The sequence below is a fragment of the Osmia lignaria genome, chromosome 4 (assembly GCF_051020975.1).
Source record: "Osmia lignaria lignaria isolate PbOS001 chromosome 4, iyOsmLign1, whole genome shotgun sequence".
Taxonomy (NCBI): domain Eukaryota; kingdom Metazoa; phylum Arthropoda; class Insecta; order Hymenoptera; family Megachilidae; genus Osmia; species Osmia lignaria.
In genome coordinates, this window is record NC_135035.1 from 6,973,303 (window position 1) to 6,995,563 (window position 22,261).

Below are 22,261 nucleotides of genomic sequence, written 5' to 3' on the forward strand. Positions count from 1 at the left end.
TCAAAATCCATATTCAAAAATTACTGGAATCGTTTAATCATTTCCATCGATGATCAGGGCAGCAATAAAAACATAAAAACAATTCTGCCAGAAGTATTTTTCAACAATGTTTATTTTAACAGAAACAATGTACTGTTCTTGTTCTCTTTTCACCATTAGTCTCTACTATACATAATATGACAGCTAATCGTAGAATAATACACGATAGAATCGCGATGAAGAGATAAAAAAAGGGGTGCCGAAAGAATAAAGGGGGGAAGACAACGATTGGATGTGGTAGCAGAAATTAATTGTGAAAGGAAACAGAAGATGAAAATTGGACAGAGAAAAAAAAACATTAAAGTATCACAAGATTGCCTTATCGTTCGCTTCTTTAAACCCTCTTCTTCCTTATCACTTTCTGTATAATATTCCTATGATACTTTCTCTTAAATAATCTCTTTCTTCATTCTTCGCATATTTTCTATTCTCCTTCTTGCATTTCTGTACACACGCATTCAAATTAAATCCTGCTCTCTATCCGACAATGTAAACGATCTCGTGCTACGCAGTAATGATGTACGTGAAACCCGGCTACGAAACTAAATAAAATACTACGGGTCCTTTCGTAAAAGCACGGTATAAATAAATGCTTAAGCATTATGTACAAAGTGATCTCGGTTTAAGTAAAAGCCGCTAGCTCGGTTAATGTCTGCTCGTGCCTTCCGTATTTTACTCTGTTGAATGAAATTTATTTTACAGAAAAAAGAATCGACAAATGATGAATTGAAAAATTAATTTTAGAAAATGAAGAATTCATTTAATGAGACTGGACATGAACAGGCTTAGGCATTATTTAGGATTAAAAAATTTTTTCTCTTACTTAGATATTAATCAAAGTTTGCAGTGAACTATTCTTTCATTATAATATTGAAATGAAACAACTGGAAGCACGAACAGGTGTTGTGTGCGCGCGAGCACGCTTGTAAGTGTATGTATGGATAATATTTATAAATGTATATAGTCTGCAGTAAATTCAGGCTAATGTAAATCTAAAAATACTGCTCGTCTTACGAACTCTCATCAACAACTCTCATTACGAACCGTCGTTACGACTAAATTGTTATTACATGAATACAATAAGGCAACGGTTTACTTCTAAATAAATAAACGTTAAACGTTGTAAATAAAAGAAGAAGAAATATTAATTTACAATTTTCTTGTAATTCTATCATTATGGGTTCATCGCTCGTTAATCTATACGTCGTTTCCTATCGCATGTATCTTTTTTCTTTTATATTTCATTCCTGTTCACGTGTACACATACATGTATATTTTTCGTTCAAACGTGAACGTGTGTGAATTACAAATTCATTTACGTTTCACGTGGAACGTTAGCAAAAATATAATTTAGTATACTTTATCATTATAATTCATTTATATAAAAACTTCGTTAAAATATATAAAAGAAACAACGATTTGAGCAAATACGTATTCACCTATCATATAGTTAAAAGTATCGCGTCGAAACGTTCCTTATCATCGTTTATTGCACATAGATTTCCGCTAATTAACTGTTGTCCTCGATTTCTCGATCTCACGCATCATTCTTCTTTCATTCCTATTTTACACATTCTCACCGACAACAAAACTATTATTCGTGTTATTGTTTTATATATAATCTAGTACGTATTCACGTATACCTTCCTTTCGTTTCTTTTTCTGATCGGTTTCGTATCCTCATTTTGAAACGAGGATAGCGATCGTGACTTATTTCTGTCGTTGTTGGATTCTTGAAATTATTCGAATTGATTAATGGATTAATTATTTTTAATATCTGATATTATGGGGGTTATCAGCGACCAATATTACAAATTTAATACTCTCGAATAAGTTTCATTAAAATTATAGACATGAAATATAAATTGATTTGACGTTAAGTAATATAATGAACTGAGATATCAGGTAACGGGATATAACAAGTGTTTAACAACAGCAATTTCAACGAGTCGCTTCATATAATCACAAAACTGTTCAATCTAAAAAGGCCAGCCTTTGGAAGACTTTATTTTCAACATAGGCACTCGTTTCGTTGATTCTCAAATTTCAACCAACTTACGTTCGGTTCAATTCTCGATCCTATTAGCGTCTTATTCCTGCTATAATTATTCCAACGTTCATTTCCATTTATCCTTAAGCCGGGTATGTTCAATGTTACATTCAACACGCTAATTACTCGCGAAGAATCGAACATGTAATTCCGGTTAGCTCGTACGGACGCATCGCTAATTAATTCGATTATCTAGTAGTCATCTTCTTCCTGTTCATCGCGTGTCTATTTCTAATTTATGCGCGATAACGAGATTAATGCTCGTTAGTTATCCTTCGTTTATTCCTTAGAAAAGAAAAAGGAAGCTTAACGCGTGTACCATGTGTCTCTACTGATTAATTTCATTCATTTCAAAAATTTATTACCAATTCTGCCACCAACAATTTTTTCTAACGCTCAAACGAAACTGCCTATGTCTAAGGCACAAGTACTCCTATTTCAGGCACTGAGTATCTGTTTTAGAATATTACATTTTATTTAGAACAAGCTTGATACGAGTATCAAAATTGTTTATAGACAGGGTGGCTGTTTATTAAACATTTCACGAGTGTTACCTCTTTGTACAGAGAGGTACGTACTTAAATACCAAGTGTAGATAGAAAATTTGATGATCAGTTTCTGCTTTCTGCAACCAAAAATGTAAAATAAAAAATAAAAGAAATAATTCTGAGCCTAAAATTCCAGTGAACTTCCTGTCTACACCTCATACCAACCCATAAGCCAACTCGAAGAATCAAATTATCTGGGTACTCAATCTCATCAACCATCTGTTCCAGAACCCTAAATTACACCCACTCACACCCGAACGACACAGTTCTCGCGTACGAACTGGTTTAAAAATACCCAGATGTATCTAAGTACAACGCACCAAAGTCTATGTCTCCAGTCATTTTGAGCGATTATTCCAGGTACTCAATATCTCAACATCGTTGCATGCCAACGAACACTCGAACAACTAGGCGGAGCCTCCAGAACACCAGGGTCCACGATGATCGTCACCGTGTCACTGTTTGATGGGCTTCTTGAAGACCACTTCCGGCTTGCGTACGGGACGCGATACGCGCCGTTCTATCCTGAGGGCCCTATTCGGGTCCGACGAGGGCGCCGTGGCGCCCTCTGGGCCCAAAGGAGTCTCCGCCATTGTTTGTCAGTTCCCTGTACTACTCGGCCGTCTGCCAGGCACCTGTTGCTGTTGTTGCTGTTGTTGCTGTTGCTGAGACGTGGCTGCCACGGCCGCGGCTGCGTTCAGCGCAGGCAAGGGTGTCTGATGACAGTGCGCACAGTGCAGACAGACCGTGCATGCCCCGAGCTTTCGGGCTAACAGGGCGCGGAGCTTCAGGGCAGGGCCGAGCTTCATTCCCATGGGACCTGTCAGGTGGTCCTCCGAGAGAAGAGGCAATGCAGCTCCGTCGATACGGTGCTCACGGAAATTCTGAAACAAAAATATAATTTTTTGGTCAGTTCAAAATATCTCTGATCAAGGATTTAGGGAAGGGTGCCTTTTTTTCATTTGAACTTGGTACTTCCACTTGGACATTTTTATTATAGCTTTCTTATAGCGTTCAATTCATCAATTAAATCTTTTTTATCTACATCTTCATCTCCTCCTCGTTCGCCCAAACAACGACACCCACGCGTGGACAATGAATCAGCAGCCCACGCGCGGCAGCGAACCTTCGACCCTCAACCTCGAGGAAGGAGGTTTGGAAGGATCACGGAATTACGTGGAAATTTAAGCAAGAAAATTGAGAGGAAAGATCTTTCGAATTTTCTGTCAGCCTTTGACCTCGGTACGGACGCGTCCGAAGGTCGAAGCGCATTGAATTTCACGAGGTCGCGCGTCGCGAAGCGCAACAAGGTGCATCCTCAACGACGCGGAACGCCACGGCGCTAGCTCATTAAACCTCCGTTCCGCAAAAAGTCGGTCGAGCTGGGCTCGCACGGATCGAATCGCGAGGAGGAACTGAAGAGGAAGGCGTGTACGAAGCGGCGCGGAGAAGGATAAGCAGGTGGAACGAGAGGAAGAGGCGGAAGAGGAGGAAAAAAGGGACGGACGTTTCATTCACGGAATCGTGGGGGCCACGTACGTAATTGCAGCTGCAACTGCTGCAACTTACCCCCGGCTGCATTGCACGCTTATGCGGCCACTCACACCGTACTATGATCGTTCGCCGCGCGGAATACGCTGATACGCTTATGAATGAAATATTCACCGCTCTAATGCGACTCGTACACGCAAAGGCAGACCAGTCCTCTTCTTCTTCTTCTTCTTCTTCTTCGTGCATTCCACCGGTAGATCGAGATCAGCGTAGATCGAGGTCGTGCTAAGAGTCCTTGGGTTTCATGCAGGAATTTGTAAGAGTTCTTGATTTCGTGATAGGTTTTTCTTTTTTCCAGAGAATGCGTGGATGCTTCTTTTACTCTCCTCAGGAATTGAGATCGCGATAAATGAAGATACGTGTGACTGGAGTGATTTGGAACGATACGATCGAATGGATAAATTCTTCATGCTAGTTTTTTAATTTATAGATAATGGATTTTGAAGAGTACATTGTAGGAAGGTATAGAATGATTTGAAATTAGTCAGATTCCTTTATTTTAATATAAGGGCTCTTAAAATGAATATCTGATTTTACCTAAGATGAATAATAACATTATTTATTCTCCATGCTAGTTTTCTAGTTTATAGATAATGGATTTAGAAAAGTACATTGTAGGAAGGTGTAGAATGCTTTGAAATTAGTCAGGTTCCTTTATTTTAATATAAGGGCTCTTAATTGATATTCAAAATGAATATCTGATTTTACCTAAGATGAATAATAACATTATTTATTCTTCATGTTAGTTTTCTAGTTTATAGATAATGGGTTGTGAAGAGTACATTGCAGGAAGATGTAGAATGATTTGAAATTAATCAGATTCCTTTATTTTAATATAAAGTCTCTTAATTGATATTCAAAATGAATATCTGATTTTACCTAAGATGAATAATAACATTATTTATGAGATATTCTAATAATAGCACATTTTAATTACACAAGCGGATGCAATTAATTAATCAGCACTTTGAATTCATAAACAATCTTGAGAAGGAATACTTCAAAATAAAATCAAAATCAAATCTTATCTTCAAGTACACTTAATTAGCTTCTCGAAAATTGCTTTCTCTTATCAGCGGATGATTTAATTAACCGGTTCAAAATAAAGTTGACCAACGCTAAAATTTCTCTGTAGATAAGCGGATATAATCTACTGATTTTCTCTAGCTTCTTCTAATTTGAAAAGCTAGAACATTTCACTTCAGAATCCATCCATCGTTCGTTAACACAAGCATAACCACGATCGCTAACGAAGCAAAGCTCAGCAACCTCTCTGCTCGCCGACTAATTACGAAAAAGGAAGAAGCATGAAGCAACGGGGCTCCCACAAATTAGCCCGTGCCGCGTCTCGCTTTACAAGCCGTTTACTCGCTTCCACCAGCTTGGTGTACACCTAATTATCCCGTTCTCCCTTACGCGCGCGCGATGCAGCTGACATCGCCGCTAAACGAGCGTCTTCGTGCCAGAAACGACCGAGAACACGGCCATCTATCACCCGGGACACGGTCGACATTGTTTGTTTCAAATTTCCGATAACACGGTACGACTCTAACGGTATAACAGCGCGTAAGAATGGAAGCTGGTCGAGGTAAACGCTAATTAACTAAAAGTTGTTGCGACGACCGAAGGGGGTAAAACAGGGCCGGAAGACCGTTATTAGATATGGATAATAGGTCAATTTCACGGAATTAAATTGGACAAAATTTCCTGCTAAAGGAAATTGCAATACATTTTTTTAATTAATCATTATAATCCATTGAGAGTCAAATTTATGTTTAAAATTTCTTCCAAAAGACCTGTTGACATCCACGACCCAGATTTTTCAACCTCACTGCACTATCAATTATCATAAATTACCTTGGCCTACTTTCTTACTTTCGAGAGCAAATGTCACCAACGTATGAGCCTTTCTCAGAAATTAAGATGTTCTGATATTTCTTTCGAAGAACCTCGTAAGATTTTATTCTCCAAATACGTTTCAGTATTCGCATTTTGAACAATAAAAATATTTTGCCGGATTAGAATTCTAACACCGCGTCAATAATTTCACGAACTTACAATCTCCAAGAAACCTATCCTTTCCTCGCAAGCATTGCGCGTAAAACCTGCCGTTTTATAGTTCCGATAATTTGCATCGCGATACAAATATATTTCCTTCCAACGACGGAGTCTCGATTTCCTCCAGTTTTTCCCTCCAATACAGTTGCATAAATAATAGTTGAAAACTAATCCACCTACGCTGTTATTAGTCACCATAAATCGTGTCTAGAGTCGTCTAAACTTTGCTTCGAATTATTTTATTGTAAAAGACAGGAAATTACAGCTGTGTCTCTGCAACTCACTCTTCTCAGAAGAAAACTATGCTTCCTTTTTTATTTTTATCATGTGCAACATTTGTAGATAAATTACCCAGGTCGATCTACAAGAAAAAGGCGTTCTTTTATTAGATTAAATTACCGCTCGGAATAGAATATTGCCACGGACGGTAGACTCTGCTCGCGATCTCTTAGCTGATTATTATGAATTACAGACCTGAAATCAGGGTATCAATTATGCTCGTGAGCTGTGGCGCCCGCAAGTAGCACGAAATTATAGTGCACGATGTCCCCTCGTTGATCGAACCGCGGCTTTTTGCTGCGTGCAACTTCGCGTGGAGATTGTCGAGAGTGTATCAGAGAGAAACACGGACGTTCTGTTTCATTAAAATGTATTTAGAGCAAACTGTTGCCCCCCGGAATCGGATTTTTCACCGCTCCTCTGATGAGCGTGTATTAAAACGAGCGACTCGATCATTCTCGCGAGTCTTCGCGTACGATAGCCACGAAATTATACGTGGGATACCTTCTTGCTACTTGTTGCCATCAACATTCATTTGCAACTCAATTATTTTCTGTCGGAGGAAAAGAAATGTTGAAGCTTTTTTACGACATTTCCTGAAGGAGATTTATGCGTTGAAATTGATAAATTCTTGATGGCAATTGGAAATTAAATTATTCTGCTCGTATTATTGTAGCTCGACAGGTGAAGTGAATAATTTAGAAGAATTTTCAGGCCCTTTTTAAGAAGCAACCAAGGGATCTCATCTCGACGCATACATCTCATTGTCTTCGTGCAGAAATATAAGCAGAAGTTTCATAATCTCACGAAAGACCGAGCCAGCCGTGTTGTCCGTGCGGTGGTGCAGCTGCAGTTGCAGCGAATATATCATCCTCGTGTTGCACCGCGGGCGACCGCGGCCCTCCAAAGGCCCAGCAACGAAGACAACCTATATTTTCTCCACCCAGTTCCAAACTCTTAAGGGCAAACGCGATCCTGGACCGAGTCCAGCATCAATTATACCTTCCACAAACGCACTCTTATCTCGCGCGAAATTCAACCACGCGGCGCTCAACACGTTCGGTAGAAATGGCGTGGCTTATCAAATAATTCAAAAATTAAATTTCTAATTTATTATTTCATAATTTTGCAAATGGCATATTAAAATTTTCAAATAATCACTGAAACGTTAAAAAATTCTCGAGTTAAAAATTTTTCCCAGCTCGTATTCGCAGCAAGTATCCGCGAACCGTAGCTTGAGCGTGAAAAGGATCGGAGATCCTCGAAAAATAACGGCCTGGTTCTTACCGAGTTCGAATTCCTGACCCCGAAGGAACTCGAAGCCGCGGTTATAACCTCGGAAGAGGCACCGACTCGGAACATCGTCACGTTAGCTGGTCGCAACCGAGTCAAGGAATCCTTTCCTCTCGGTTCATCGGTTTCTTTAACGAGAAAAACGTTTTACCCTGTTTCAAGTACCCAGCAGCCTCGAAAAATTCACTATTTTCTAAAATACGTTAAATTGTATTTTGAATCATTAGATCGACACTCGGAGCTCCCTAGTTTTTACGAGCCATAAAACACTTTTCGTAATTATTCGTCGGTTTTAAATCACCTCTCGCATCAGGTGTGCAGAGCCATCAGAAACAGGTCTGCGATAAAAGTCTTTGGTCCCTGGCATCGGGTAGCCTCGTCATTACAGCTGTTGTGCAACCAGTTGACGAGTTAATGAGAATAGCGTTTTATGATATATGGAAAAATGTTCGAACGATTAGTTGGCGACAAGCGACAGTGACCCTGACCATCAACCTGCCTAGTGCTAACAGAAGGAGAATTTAATATTCTCCGTGGTATAATTGAATATGAATCACTGGGCTCCGAGGGTATTAAGAGAAATTTTATTGGCCTATTACGAGTGATTTTTGCTGTAATAAAAATTTTTCCAGGAGAAGGATTTAACTACTCGCCAACCGATGTTCTGGATGCCCTTAAAGAACTTCAGACAAAATAAAGAAATATTCCAATTTCATTTTAAAGGAAAGAAATTGTTTCTTATGAAACTTCCTCAATTATGGATGTTTGAAAAAGAATTAAAATATGAACAGCGTGTTCGTTTTTACAAACTGAGTATAGTGTACAGTAGTGTAGAAGCTGACAGCCGGTCATAAACGTAAATTCCAAGCATCGGTTCATCCTAGTTCATCCAACGTCATGTTTTGCATGCTGCCAACACCATATAAGGTAGTAGCATGAACGAGTAACAGCCCGAAGCAAATGCAGCAGCTGGATGCAATAGCGTTAACAAAAGTTATGACAATCGTTCCAATCCTTTTTCCCGTCGTTCGTCCTAGATTTAACTCGGTTTACGTGTACTTTGTTCCTCGTGTCGAATAACTGTTTTATGAATCGATGCAAATGTCTGTGAAATTTTCTATGATTTAATTTGTATCATACAAGTACACGATAGCAGAAGTTGGTACCATAAGATTGCTTTATCAAGTTTGGTAGCACAAGTTTGATGTTAGATTCAATAAAAAAATAAAATTTAAATTATCACTAATATGTCAATGGTCCTCTCAGTTATTTTATTATATTTCAATTTGCAGTGCCATTAACCATCCTTGGCAATTAACGTGTCAATGATCAATTCTTTGATTCTTAATGAGTAATGGCTCTAAAAGTTCAGTATTTATTACGTTCCTCTCTAAAGGAATACGATAAATCAATTTCATTCAATATTCCAAAGATCAATCGACTTTTACGTTCGAGCAGAGATGCAGGTAAGAAATTTTCCACCGAAACGTTGAATATTAACAAAGGTCAGGAAACGTAAAGGTTCCCCTACCAGGAGTTACCTACGAGATAAAGGTCGCGATTAACGAAAGGTGGAAGGTGACCGGAATTTCAGATACCTGTTCGACACAAATTCCGGGCATCGGTTGAAGTTAGCATGGGGCATCGTTACATAAAGGAATTCCTCGCGAATTTACGGTTTCCTCGCGCGTGTGGAATCTTTGATATAAAACTACAGCGAACCTCCAGAACTATGCTCGAAGATAACGTCAACAAATTGTCAGTGAAATTCTGCGCGCCAAGATATTTTATCTTCCTCCGCGATCGATCGACAGGCACTATGCGCTTTAAATCAGTAATTGATTAATTTCTTTTCTTTTCAATATTTTTCTGCACGGCGATAGGTAAAAGTATGTCGAGTTAAACAGAACATCAACTGGCACGGTTTTCATCGGCCAAGAAATTCCTACAGGTAAATCGAATCGGTGGCTACGCCACTGTGCAACAAGAACCGGTGACCTGCCACGCCCTGTCGAGGTCGTCGCGCGCGCCTCTCGCCGACGACCGGCGTACCGACGTCGACCGCCGTGTACCGACGACCGTTGCCCACCAACCTAACCAGATCAACATCGTCCTCCCTGCTTCCCGCTACGCTCTATCTCCTGCCGTGCTTCCGTCTCCTCCTTTCTCCTCTCTTTCTTTCCCCTCTTTCACTCCAACTCCCTTTGCTCTTGTTCCTCCTACTCCCCTCACCGACCTCCTGTCATTTCCACGCTCCACACGCGTTGTTTACTTTAATTCTTTAATATTTTTTTAACAGGTCAGTCACCGATGACTGAAAAAAATTCTACCAACACTTTCGTAACAACTTTCATACCCATTCACAAATGAAAGGCTACCTTTTCCCCCGTAGACTATACAGAGCTTCTATAGCTAAAGGTTAATTGATCGACTAACTGGAAAGCTTCGACATCTGGTACGTTCAATGAAACAACTCTTTGTTACTTCATTTTGCATGGAAACTCGACTGATAACGAGCCTCTAAATTCCCATTAAACGAGGAGAGGGTGAAAAAAGTCTCGGAGGACGAGAAAGCTCGAACATTGCGTACAACGCTGCTGTCGCCGTGTAATTGAGAGACATTCAGAGTGCATTAGCACCAGTGGCCAAGGGGCAGGCAGGCGTATTAATTGCTCATCAACAGTAATGAAGGGTTTGTAAGCCGATATTAGCATAACTAACAGGTTTCCCGGTAATGAAGCCACGCTCACGGTCACGATGCCACCGGTCCTTTATGTCTTTAGACCCTCTGGCGAACGAGATGGTACATAGAAGCTCGCATTCGCTGGATAGATCTTTCTTTATTGTACTTAGAACCAGTTACGATATACCTGGTCGTCGATTCTTAATGATAATTGAACGCAGTGGCGACTCGTAGCTAAATTTAGTGCGGGTGCTGCTCCAGAAAATTGTTAGCCTTTGTTTTAAAATGCTGGCACTGCGGGAGCGACAGTGCTCTTTCTCCCGCGCAGCCTCGCGCGCAGCTTCCTATGTGCGCATGCGCAGCTTCCTGTTTGCGCATGCGCACATAGTCAAAAACCACGACGCTGGAACTGTGAAGCGCACAGTTCCATACAAAGATTGTTGTATCTTTTTTATAAACTAGGAGATGGCTACTGACATTAAACTTAAGGATTATATATTGTACAAGTATAAAGAAAGAATTAAAGGAAAAAGGACTCATTATATTAAATGTTATCGATAATATTAAGTGGAAATAGGGGATGCTGCAGTTCCAAAGTGCCAATACGCGACCACTGGTTGAATGTCTTCAGGTGTAATGATAACTCTCTAATCGAGAATCACACCTGATTCCTTTGAAACCTTAACTCTTATCCGGATAATCTGTTTGGATTATGTAGATGCACAGTTGCAGTATTAAGATGCAATTTTATTTGAAATTTCCAATGTTGAAACAAGTAGTTGTAGAAAATTTTCAAAGCTACATATACTGACAAATTTTTATTGGAAATTTCCAATATCACGAACAACATTTTATAGAAAATTATCGATATTGTAAATGATGGTTATGGCTCACATTTCCTGCGCGAATGTCTTCTTGCAACTCCGTTGCAGGATTTTAAAACAGCCGATAAATGCAAATCGATGATCCGGAGGACCGGATTCTTGGATACGGAAAGCTGAACGATAAGCTCAGCTGCTTTCAACTCGGAATCGGAATGCAGACTGAACTTGTGTTTCTCGATTTTACGTTCTCGCTGCTAGGTAGCGTTCGTTGATAGCTAACTCTTAATTAGCGGGACGTGTTTTCGAGACGGTAGCGAGTCGAAAGCGTTTTTGCGGTGGTCTTCACGCGAGGAATGCGCACGCTGCAGTTTAGACTAATGCCCGTTGAAATTGCTTAATGTTCGCGGTGGATCACTGTGATTTCAAGCCGTCCGGTTGCTTGATGTTTGCTTAATGGCATTATACAGCTAACAGGTAAGTACAACATCCGAGGGGTATCAGTTGATTGGTTAAAAAAAAGATAATAGATTGCAGTTGGAATAATGAAACGGTTGAATTGTAAAGAAACAGATAGGTAATAATATATGTCTTATCTGAGAAATATAAATATGTGAGTCGTATGCAACTCTGATGACTGATTGTGATGAGCACTTTCAGATATCCACGTTTCTCTACTTTTATATTCTTTTCTAACTCAATTTTGTAATGAAAGGGTTACGAAATATATTCCTCGCTTAATTAAAGCAACGATAAAAATTCTCCCTTCGTGCAAGTAGAAAACTAATCCGGATACCATTGCACAAGTACAACCTCCGTGAAGGAATCATTGCAACTGATCGAGGATGTTTAGCAGCAGCGAGTCGCGTCCAACGTCCATGAAAATCTGCATGCAGATCACGCTAATCTGGATCTTCCTTCTCGAACCATAAACTGCTATCTCCGGGAGGCCCAGTATGCACGATGCGAAAAAATAATCGTACCGTTAGGCGACGTTAGTAGCAGGAAGCAAAAGTCTCGTAAATGCTTTGGAAATAAAAAAGAACCACGTCGGAGATTCTGTCCGCTGTGGGTCTCCACTAATTGCACCGGTTGTTCGACGAGAAAGTGCACCTATCTAATGCACCTTCCAAGTGAAATTGATGGTTCTTTTTGTATTTCAAGAGAATTGTGCCTGATGGAATGGCAGTCGATTCTAGACATTATAAGGGAGTAGTAGAACGTTTACGAACCAATGTGATTCGAAGAAGATCAGAGAAAGGAGTAATTGAATTCGTCGTACTTGTTTGATCTAATAATTCGAAATTAATTAACACCTTGACTGTCACGCAAAAGTTTTCGAAAATTTCATTACAGTATTTTAATTTTATTCTTAGTCTATTTCATCATTTCAAATGCCTAATATGAATATTTTCGATAGATCAAATAATTCCTAATAATATTGGCTAATGATTTCCTATGGAAATTCAAACGTCACTCAAATATGGATGAAATGGCTGTCAACGTGTTCAATATACCAATACTTTTCTAATGCACTGCAACACTGTCAACTCTGCATTATAAAATAAAATAAACAAAAATTGCCATCACCTCCAAAGTCATAAAAAATACATTTTCCTAAATTTACACATTCACCACGTTTTTTCTACGACCACGGTTATCACGATGTCGTTATCGATCGACCTTTCGCACATTTTTCCCCCGGCTCTCGATACTTTCTCCGATTGTTCGTTCCCGTAACAATTTATTCCGCTCACGTGGCGTGGCTTATCGATATCTCGGAACGACCTGTATACGGGCCCGATATAGCCCCAGGTGATCCGAAATCTTGCCCCGAGACACGATCCAAGGTGGGTATCGCCAGGTCCCGGCAATTTTCTTCGCGGTGGACGGTAATAGCGTCGTGGCGCCATTCAGCTTCACGAGCTCGGCTGATAGCTGACCAGATCGGTGGTAATTTAAATTCTAAACATGCCCCTTTTTGCTCCTCTTGAACATGGAGATAAGGGCGCGGTTTACGTAAAAGCTATTATGCTCGTTTTGCTCGGTGACTTTCGAAGGGATCAATGAATGGAACTTATGGTCCGGTGTTGCAAATATTTGCAATCTATCTGTCACTCTCAAGAGATTCAAGGAATTCATCCTTTCTGCGGTTTAAAATAAACATCGTTATGCAAATATTGAACGGTGAAGCGTATGCATATCATGGGAACCGTATCGATCAACAACACGTTATTTTAATACGTCGCGAATGTGGGAACTCGTACGATATGGCGGTTAAAACGTGCAAACTCGACGCTTCACGTGTTTTCGCCAGCAGCTACATACGGCCAGGCAAACTTAACGTTGTTTCTGCTAGGGTGATCGATAACACACGAACCATAAGGTTGTAGACACAACACATACGCCCACGATTCTACGGTCAAACTAGCTTCGGGCGTGTTGTCATCGATCAGACGATGTCGATGATTAAGTTCACGAACCTATGATTCGAAAGAGAAAAATTTCTCATCTCGAGAGTTTTAATTCGAAAGAAGAAAAATTATGGAGTTTATTTTTGTCTGTAGAGAAATTGTGAAGTTCAATGAGATATCAACAATTTTTGCATAAACTACATGGATTGCAAATTTTGTATAATAAAAAGAATAACAGGTCTGAAAGTAGATATTATAAAAAACTAATCCAACAGATGTTATTCGAAGGCAAAAGAATGTTGCTATGAAAAGAACACTCAAGTGATAAATTACTGATCAGCTGATGTTCGTTGTAAGATAATGTATTTCGTGATATGTTAAACTGAAATGAATTCAAATCTAGTCTTTTCAAACCTGTCGAGTAAAGTTCGTTCATCAATCATGAATCAATGATTCATTGATTTGGCTAGCACTAATGTGTACAAGGTTCTAAAGAAATTTGATAAACACCCTGGAACATTCGAATCGAAATATTTCTTTTATAACGTTCGATCAAGATTAATGAATTTTTAAAACAGTAAGTAATTAATCCTGGTAGTTCCTATTTATTTCAATTCTCCTTTTCCACCTGTTGAATTCGAAAGAATGCAGCTCCGTTCACAGGGAAATTAATTCGTAGAGGAAATGTAACGCAAACAGAGAGCGTAGCGAATTACGAGGTTGCTTTTCCTTTCACAGTAGCCTTCTGCGCATCGAAAATTCCGATCGACTCGATTTCCCTGCTTTTGCCGGGAGCTATCATTTCCCTCGATCTACGAACCGCTTTCCACGTTGCTTTTCGTCGTGTACACGCACCGGCTCGCAGCAAGTTGACCCTGAACTTTCTAAGCTAATTTAAATTCTCGAACGGTGCTGGTAGGCGCGTTCAGACCTTTGGTCTCGACCTCGACCGTCTTTACTTCCGGTGAAAACTCCAGGTGCACGAGTGTTAAACTTCGCTCTGAACTGATTATCAAAGTTTCCAAAAGATAGTACCTCGATTTTTAAAAAAAATCATTAACGAATCATCAGCGATGCATTTTGTCGAAAGGGTTAAAACGAACGCATCGAAGGATAAAGTGCTTAAGTAGCCAATTTAATTTCACGCCTTATTATTCCTCATCCCCTCGGGAAAGATCGAGCAGGCTGATTTACACCCGTTTTGGAGACAAATTAACCGCCTGATGTCTTATTCTCCGGACTCGACGTTCCTGTGCGAGGATACATTATCCGTGAAATCGATCGCGAACCGATGTTTGGATATTTCCGAAGCCAGAACCCCATAGAAACGTACGATCCTATCGTCACGGTGTACAGTTAAAACGGTATAATGGATGAAATGTAAATTATCGTCGTGATTTATTGGTCAGGAGTTCGTGGTTGATCGTCGATAAAAATGAGGGGACAAAGAGACTCGTTGATTCGTGCTCGGTGCATTGTTCAAATTTATTCCGCAGACGAAATAATGGCCAAGTGTTATCACTAATTTTGTGTAAAATATCTGAATTTCAAACCAGAGGCTTAGATCTGAACTGCAGCTACAGAAAACAATAAAATATCGATCAAAAAATCTGAAGAATTTTCATGAATAGCCTACACAGATTTGGTCCTCTGTTAGAAAGGAATTCCTTGGGTAGTTAGAGTATATTTATGATTTCTGTCATAAATTTATGGGGATGTGAATTGTTTGATCAAGATAGAAGTCGACGTATTTAGCACAGGTTACTAGTTGCTTTTAAATTTATGAAAGCATGGAATTTCACGAGGCTGATAAGAATGCATGCACGAAGAAACGATCAGAGCGCTAAGTGAAGTATTATCAACAGAAAAATTGCAAATTTATTTAGTAATTTGGTTCCAGTGGTTCATTTCTAGAGCAGTGTTCGAATTTTTATACGAGAAATATTTAGGTCTTTTAAAAAGTTCAACCAGATTATCTAATATTTTATGTTTCTTTCATAAACTTTCAATTTCATAAACTTTTCAAGTACATCCCCGTGTATCCCTTCAAATGAAACGAACACCCAACATTAGTAAAACGAATGATAAAATGATACTAAGCACCAGGTGAAACACCAAACGACCCTTACAGTCTAACAACTCCTCGAGCTGCACCCCTAGTACCAGCACCTCTGCAACCCGTTAAGAAAAGGTCGAGCTGAAAGCGCATCGACCTCGGGGCCAGCTTCTTCACCTTCAACCTCGAAACTCCCTGGTTGCAACACTCGAAAGAGCATAGCAGGGTGATCAAACGGGGAAAGTGGTCGCCCGGAGCAGAGGCTCGCCTCTTCGAGGCGGTCTCTTCGAAAGGCAACCTTGCAATGACCTCAGCTGAACCCGGGTACTAGCCGCTCACAGCCGGCCAGGTACGCGGGACAAAGATATAGTAGAAAGAGAGGCTATATTATACAGCCATAACCGTGGCTCTCACACACGCAGCGATACGGAGAGGGAGGGCACCTATGGCCACCGGCGGACCTCCGTGCGGTCGCCCGGTTATCTGCAGGAAATCTACTCTTGTAGGCATGCCAGCAGATCTGGGCGGGGGCAGAGGGTGCAGCGCAGGGAGCTAGTGGCCCCACGACGCCCTGGTGTCCCCCTCGGAACCGCCACTGGCATCCGCGGCGCAGAGGCGAATGGCAGCGCCGCGGATAGAGTAGAACAGCGTGCTACCAGCGGGGGATCGCGGCCCCGATACAAGATACTGCCACGTGTTACACGCTGTTCGCCACCAGAAGAAACGCTCGCTTCGCCCATCCCCTTTCTTCTTTCCTCTTGTCCTTTCGGTGGTAGCCCGGATGTCCTGGCAAGCGACCGTGCCGGTTGACCACCTCGAACAATGCGCTCCCAGACTCTTCCGGGTGTTTGAATAATGGCCGTTGGGACACTCGTTGGGTCGCGTGTACGAATTCCTCGGCTGGAGTCCGACTACTATAGATTCGATGCTTCGAAGGGTCATTTTCGAGAGTTGAATCATTTTTCTAATAAGGAGAACTACCCAAGTGTTACACTCACTTATTAATGAAACTTTGCCAGCTTGTAGAGCTCGTCGAGCTGAAGACGCCTATACCCCGTTTTGGGGGCAGACGGCTAATTGTTTAAAAGATATTAACAATTACAGTCAGTTACTCCTTACATTCTGAGGTATAACAAACTTACACATACAATTCGTAATCTAGAGATCCACGGTTGAAATACTTGGTTCCAACATTTTTTTTTTTTTTTAATAATAATTTGTTTGTTTTTGATTAACTATTACCTAAATATTATCATTAAAAAAAAAAAAAAAAAAAAAAAAAAAAAAAAAAAAAAAAACGGGAACCCAGGATTTGAACTAGGGACCTTGAAATTGCGGGTCACGGATCCGCTCCGTGGTTAAACACATGACTTATAATCTGAAGGTCCTCGGTTCAAATCCTGGGTTCCCGGTTGTTTTTTTTTTGTTTTTTTTTATGATAATTTTTAGGTAATAGTTATTCAAAAAGAAACAAATTATTATTTAAAAAACAAAAAACATTTTGGGAACCAAGGATTTGAACCGATCTCCAAATTGCGAGTTGTATGTGTAAGTTTGTTATACCTCAGAATGTAAGGAGTAACTAACTGTAATTGTTAATATCTTTTAAACAATTAGCCGTCTGCCCCCAAAAGGGGGTATAGACGCGTTCAGCTCGACGCGTTCTACAAGCTGGCAAAGTTTCATTAATAAGTGAGTGTAACACTTGGGTAGTTCCCCTTGTAAGTGATGGAAGCTGGTTCACTGGTTGGTAATATTACAAAACATAAGCGAATGTTAAAGTAAATTATGTAGGATTTACAAAGTCGAATTCTTTTTTTACTTTGAAAAATTCTCCTGTTCTAATGATGCTGATAGTTCCTGATGCAGAAGCACTTCTTTCATTTTCGAGAAACACACCTGTTCCACCTGACCCAACCTTGATTGCACCCTGCGGACGCATCAAACCGTTTACGTAACCGGAATTTCGGGGAACATGCGAGATGGCCAGTTGCCGTGGAGCAGAAAAAAGATCTAGGGGCGTGCTAATATCGGCGTACCGAGTCATTACGCGGCCATTCGACACGCGAGGGGTCAGAGAAACGGCTACCAACGGCTCGGCTCGACGCGGCGTGGTTCAGCTTTCTCCTGGCCGGTGCGCGCGGCGAGTTGTCGTTAATTCGTCGCCCGGCTGGTTTATCTCGCGTTTATCCCGAGCTAAGCGAGCTCGCCGCTTCGTTTCCCGTCGCGCCGTTATCGTCCGCCGGATCGGTTTATATTGTGTCCACGGAAGCGAACGGCAATTCAAAGATTATGCAAATGCGAGGCGGCGACTTTTGAAAAGTCCGCGCTAGGGAAATTGAGACGTTCGCAGAAGCGAGACGGCGCACGGCGACAGCCGGGCCCTTTCTTCATTGGCGGAACCGTGGCTCGATAAATGAGAGCTTTCAATATAATCTGTATCTACCAATTAGGTGGCTGTATCGAGCATGCAAATTAACCCACGGCACCCGCTGTCATACAGACACGATTATTAGTCCCGTTTTGCTCCTTCATCCTCGTTTGCATCCTTTTCAATCCAGTTCAATCTGTTCTATCAGAAGGACTATTAAGTTCAGTGATAAATTCGTGTATAATCCACTCGTTATCGGAGACTATAACAAATCATGGTGTCCATTAGATTGAGTGCTCCATTCGTTTGGATTCTGATGTCGCTAGACAGGTTTGCACAATTTTTATAACTTTGCGTCTGATTTGACGTCTTCCTTAGAGAAATTTAATTAGATTTGTTAGAAGGTGGCTAAGTTTGATCTACAGTAAATCCCGTGTTACCGATTGGACAGTTAATATCTCACTTCGGTAGCTCGGCTGTTTGCATGTTTCGTGTATCGCGGTGCACTAAGGATTGGAAAGGTGGCTTTATATATTCATTTCTCGCGAGTCTCGCGTGATGTATGCACGTACACTGTCGTCCAAAAGTTTTGGTACCAAATTCAATTTTATAGAAAATTACGACGAAAATTATGCAACAGTTTAAGAGAGAATAATTCTCAGAGATTCTAATGTTGTCTTCGAAGTTGCTGAAGTAATTCTTCGAGCACAATGCAGAGAATTGAGTCGATTTCTCTTTCGCCATAGAGGTAAGATAGACTTCGCCGGATTAAGAGAGAAGTTATATGGCAAAAGGTGTCTGTGGAGCAAGGTGACAGCAACGTGTCAGCATGTTCGAGGAGCTACAAGGCAATATCAGCACGCTAATGAGACAGCTGCTCTTTTCGCGAGCGAATCGCCCATTTCGCGGGTAATAAAGCCAACGCTGTATCACGGTGTTAACCGCGTCATAAGATGCCTATGACACTGGAAGAAATACCTGGGAGATAATGACATTGTAAATTATCTCGGTTCCCAGCGTGCCACGTGCAAGAAGAAAAAAAAAATGCAATTATAGCAATGATCGAAGAATCGTTAGATCAATCCTTATTTCTGCAATGAATTTTTATCTCTCACGTTATTGTAGGTGTGTTTGAAAGGAGAATATAAATTATTACATAATTCAAGGAGAGTTGAAATGTTTGCAGAATGAATTTTACATAAGCGTGGGTCATTTTTATATCTGATACTTTTCCACATTTTTCTTTTTTACTTCCAAATGAAGCCACATATCAGCCAGGCTTAACGTTCACCGCAGACCTACGACCACGCAACTTTCAAAAGGTCAGAGCCCGTAGTTTAAACGAAAATGGCCACTTTCTGAGAGCTGGCTCGGTTTATGGTGCATTCGTTCGTGCATTCCTAAACCATGGAATGCAGCGAATGATCGTTCTTTCTCGTTGTTTTCACGGCGAAGTCGAAGCATCTCTCGTTCTTCCTCGTGCTTCGACAGTGAATGCGTAATTCAGCAGTGGTTGCACTTGGAAAAACAGTAGTTGCAGTTACTGCGTACCTTAACTGCATCGTTATTACCGGCCACGTTGGCTGCACTTTGAGTGCGTCTACGATTTCAAAGAATCATAGTTGCAGCTTATAGGCGATCTCGGTGATGTATCCATGGATATAACATGAGGTGAAGGAATTTTATTGCTGCTAATAACATCTGGGGTTACGGTAAATGTTAAGGTCAAAATTAACAGAAACCTGGAGTACCTTCGAATACCATAGGAGTCACTGATGATTGACACCAGAAATTAAATATCAAGGAATAATTATACGTAATAATTGTGAAATATTATTTTATGTAGGCGTTTAATGGAAGGGGAGATGGTTTTGTCTCCCTGGTTGCCTTTAGTTCGGGCCGAAGACCGCTAGGTGGCGGCGAGATGACAGTGTTCTCGCTGGTGGTCGCCCGGCATGCAGTTTGAATATATAGGAGTTCCGAATTGCGGTATGATGGGTGTCTGGGGCAGGGATCCTTTGTTGTCAGCCCCCACTAAGACGAGTTTGACAGACGATCCCGAGACGAAACGCCTTTTTCTCTCCTCCCCTACAGAATAGAAAATAAAAAACTGTTTCCCTTATCTAAAAAGGGCAGCTCCGTCTGACGAGTAAAAAACCTTCTCCTCCTATTCTACTGCGAGCACGTTCGATCGTCCCACGTATATTCCTCGAACAAATTTCACCCGTCGAATTATTCAGAGCCCCAAGTGTCCATATACCTTGAGGGAACAAGCACTGCATCTATTAAAAGGCAGGACCGCGAAAAGAATCGCGTACAAATGTTGCAGACGAAACACAGGGCCCCGAGGGGTGTTTCACAGAATACGTGCCGATGAAGAGGAACGGGAAAAGTTGTTCGACAAAGAGACGACAAGCGGTACGAAGGAAGGAAAGAGAATTAAAGTAGGAGGATACCGAAGGGTCGAAGGTTCACCGATCGTTCGTGTTATGATAGGCCGTAGGCCCAATAAAAGCACTCGATGGTAGGAGAAAGAGAAGAATCAGAGAAGAGATCTCCGTAGGTTTAAAGGGAATCAAAAGGAGAAGGGGAATAAAATGAATGATAGACATACAAAGACGAAAAAAGGGAGGGAGGGAAAGAGTAAGCAAGCGAGCCAGAGAGAAATACATCAGTTAGAGATGGAGAAAGATGGCGAGGCAGAGATAAAGAGAGAGGGAGGGTGAAAAAGTCAATCGGATACCTCCATTACCATACGTTATTGGCCGGCTTCGGGCCGGTCAGTGTTTGCCATAACTCCAGATAAATAAACCCCAGGGGCAGATAAATCTGCGTGCACGCCGCCGCGTGTATAATGCAAATGCAATCATGTCCGCGATCCAACAGTCCCACGGACCTTAAAACTTTCGACGTGGACCCTTAAGAGGATCGCCTATAAAGGGCACGCAACCGAACCGCGGGCGAATTTACAACTTCGCCTGCGAGCGACACGTTGTAACCCTATGCAAACAAAAGAAAGAAGGTGGTAATAGAAACGAAAATCATTGTGTAGGTAATTAAAATTAAAGAGGACCATTGGGACGATATGGAGAGAAAGAAATGAATTTTTCTAATGCGACATTATCGATGTCAAATTTAAGATGCTCTTAAAATATTTCATGAACGGAAGAAAAAATGATTCGATATGCATTTATCGTGAAATCGTATTCATTGGAGGGTATACGAAACGTGGAATTGAGAGAAGAAGGAGAACGTACACGCGACTGGTATCTCTCGATCTCATCGATCGATGAAACGATTTATGGGTAATTATCGGTTGGACAGATTTGACTGGAACACCGCATTCGATTATGCAACAGTCCGATTACTAGAGTCACGAATATGCATCGAGCAAAAAACGTCACGTTCCTTAATTGTACGATTCCGCTTCTCCTTTATTCGGCTGGAAATCGTGGATGAAAATCGTAACGATGCGTTCGATGTCGTGAGAATAAACGAAACCGAGAGCTGCCACTGTGAACGTGACATTTATCTAGATAACGTACGGAGAAACTATCTTCCATTCGTTTTTCTTTTAATTGCACCAACGATGCAATCCTTTGTATTCAATGGAATGGATGGTAATGTTTGTAAGGAAGAAAATATGGAGTTTCTTCCTGATTTAGGCAACTAGAATTTGAACTTTTGAAACGTTGCATTATTAATTTCGACTTTGAGCTAATTAAATAATCCTTAAGCCACTAGCAATGTTACGATGAATTAAATTGATCAATTTTATCAATTAAGCAGTTCGTGATGTAATTTAAAATCATACCTTTCCATTGTTCTAAGAATATTAATTTGCAAATAATTTTTATGACGACCTCGTGCAAGATCGAAAGATTAGGTACCATCCTTAAGATTAATGGCTTAAAACTTCCTTATATAACACTAGTTACGTAAAGCAACTATTCACGTACAATTAATACAATCAAGAGGAGAAACTGATAAAATAATTGAAACAAAAAATAAATATAATTTTACTCTCAATGTATCGTTGATAAATTCACTTTCCTCGTTTCTTGATGTAAGATCACAGGTTGATTCCACAATTAAAAC

General features: G+C 40.8%; 1 protein-coding gene across 3 annotated transcripts in view; it reads right to left on the bottom strand.

Annotated features, from left to right (window-relative positions):
* Positions 1–69: 69 nt before the first annotated feature.
* The window catches only part of LOC117603351 (uncharacterized), a 118,610-nt gene continuing 96,418 nt past the window's right edge, over positions 70–22,261 (bottom strand). For 2 of the 3 annotated variants that reach the window (XM_034322394.2, XM_034322396.2), the window contains one exon: positions 70–3,521. In XM_034322394.2, the coding sequence (XP_034178285.1) occupies positions 3,237–3,521 (285 nt within the window). In that variant the 3' untranslated portion in view covers positions 70–3,236. The remainder of the gene's footprint in view (positions 3,522–22,261) is intronic. The other variant, XM_076688099.1, reaches the window with a different exon arrangement.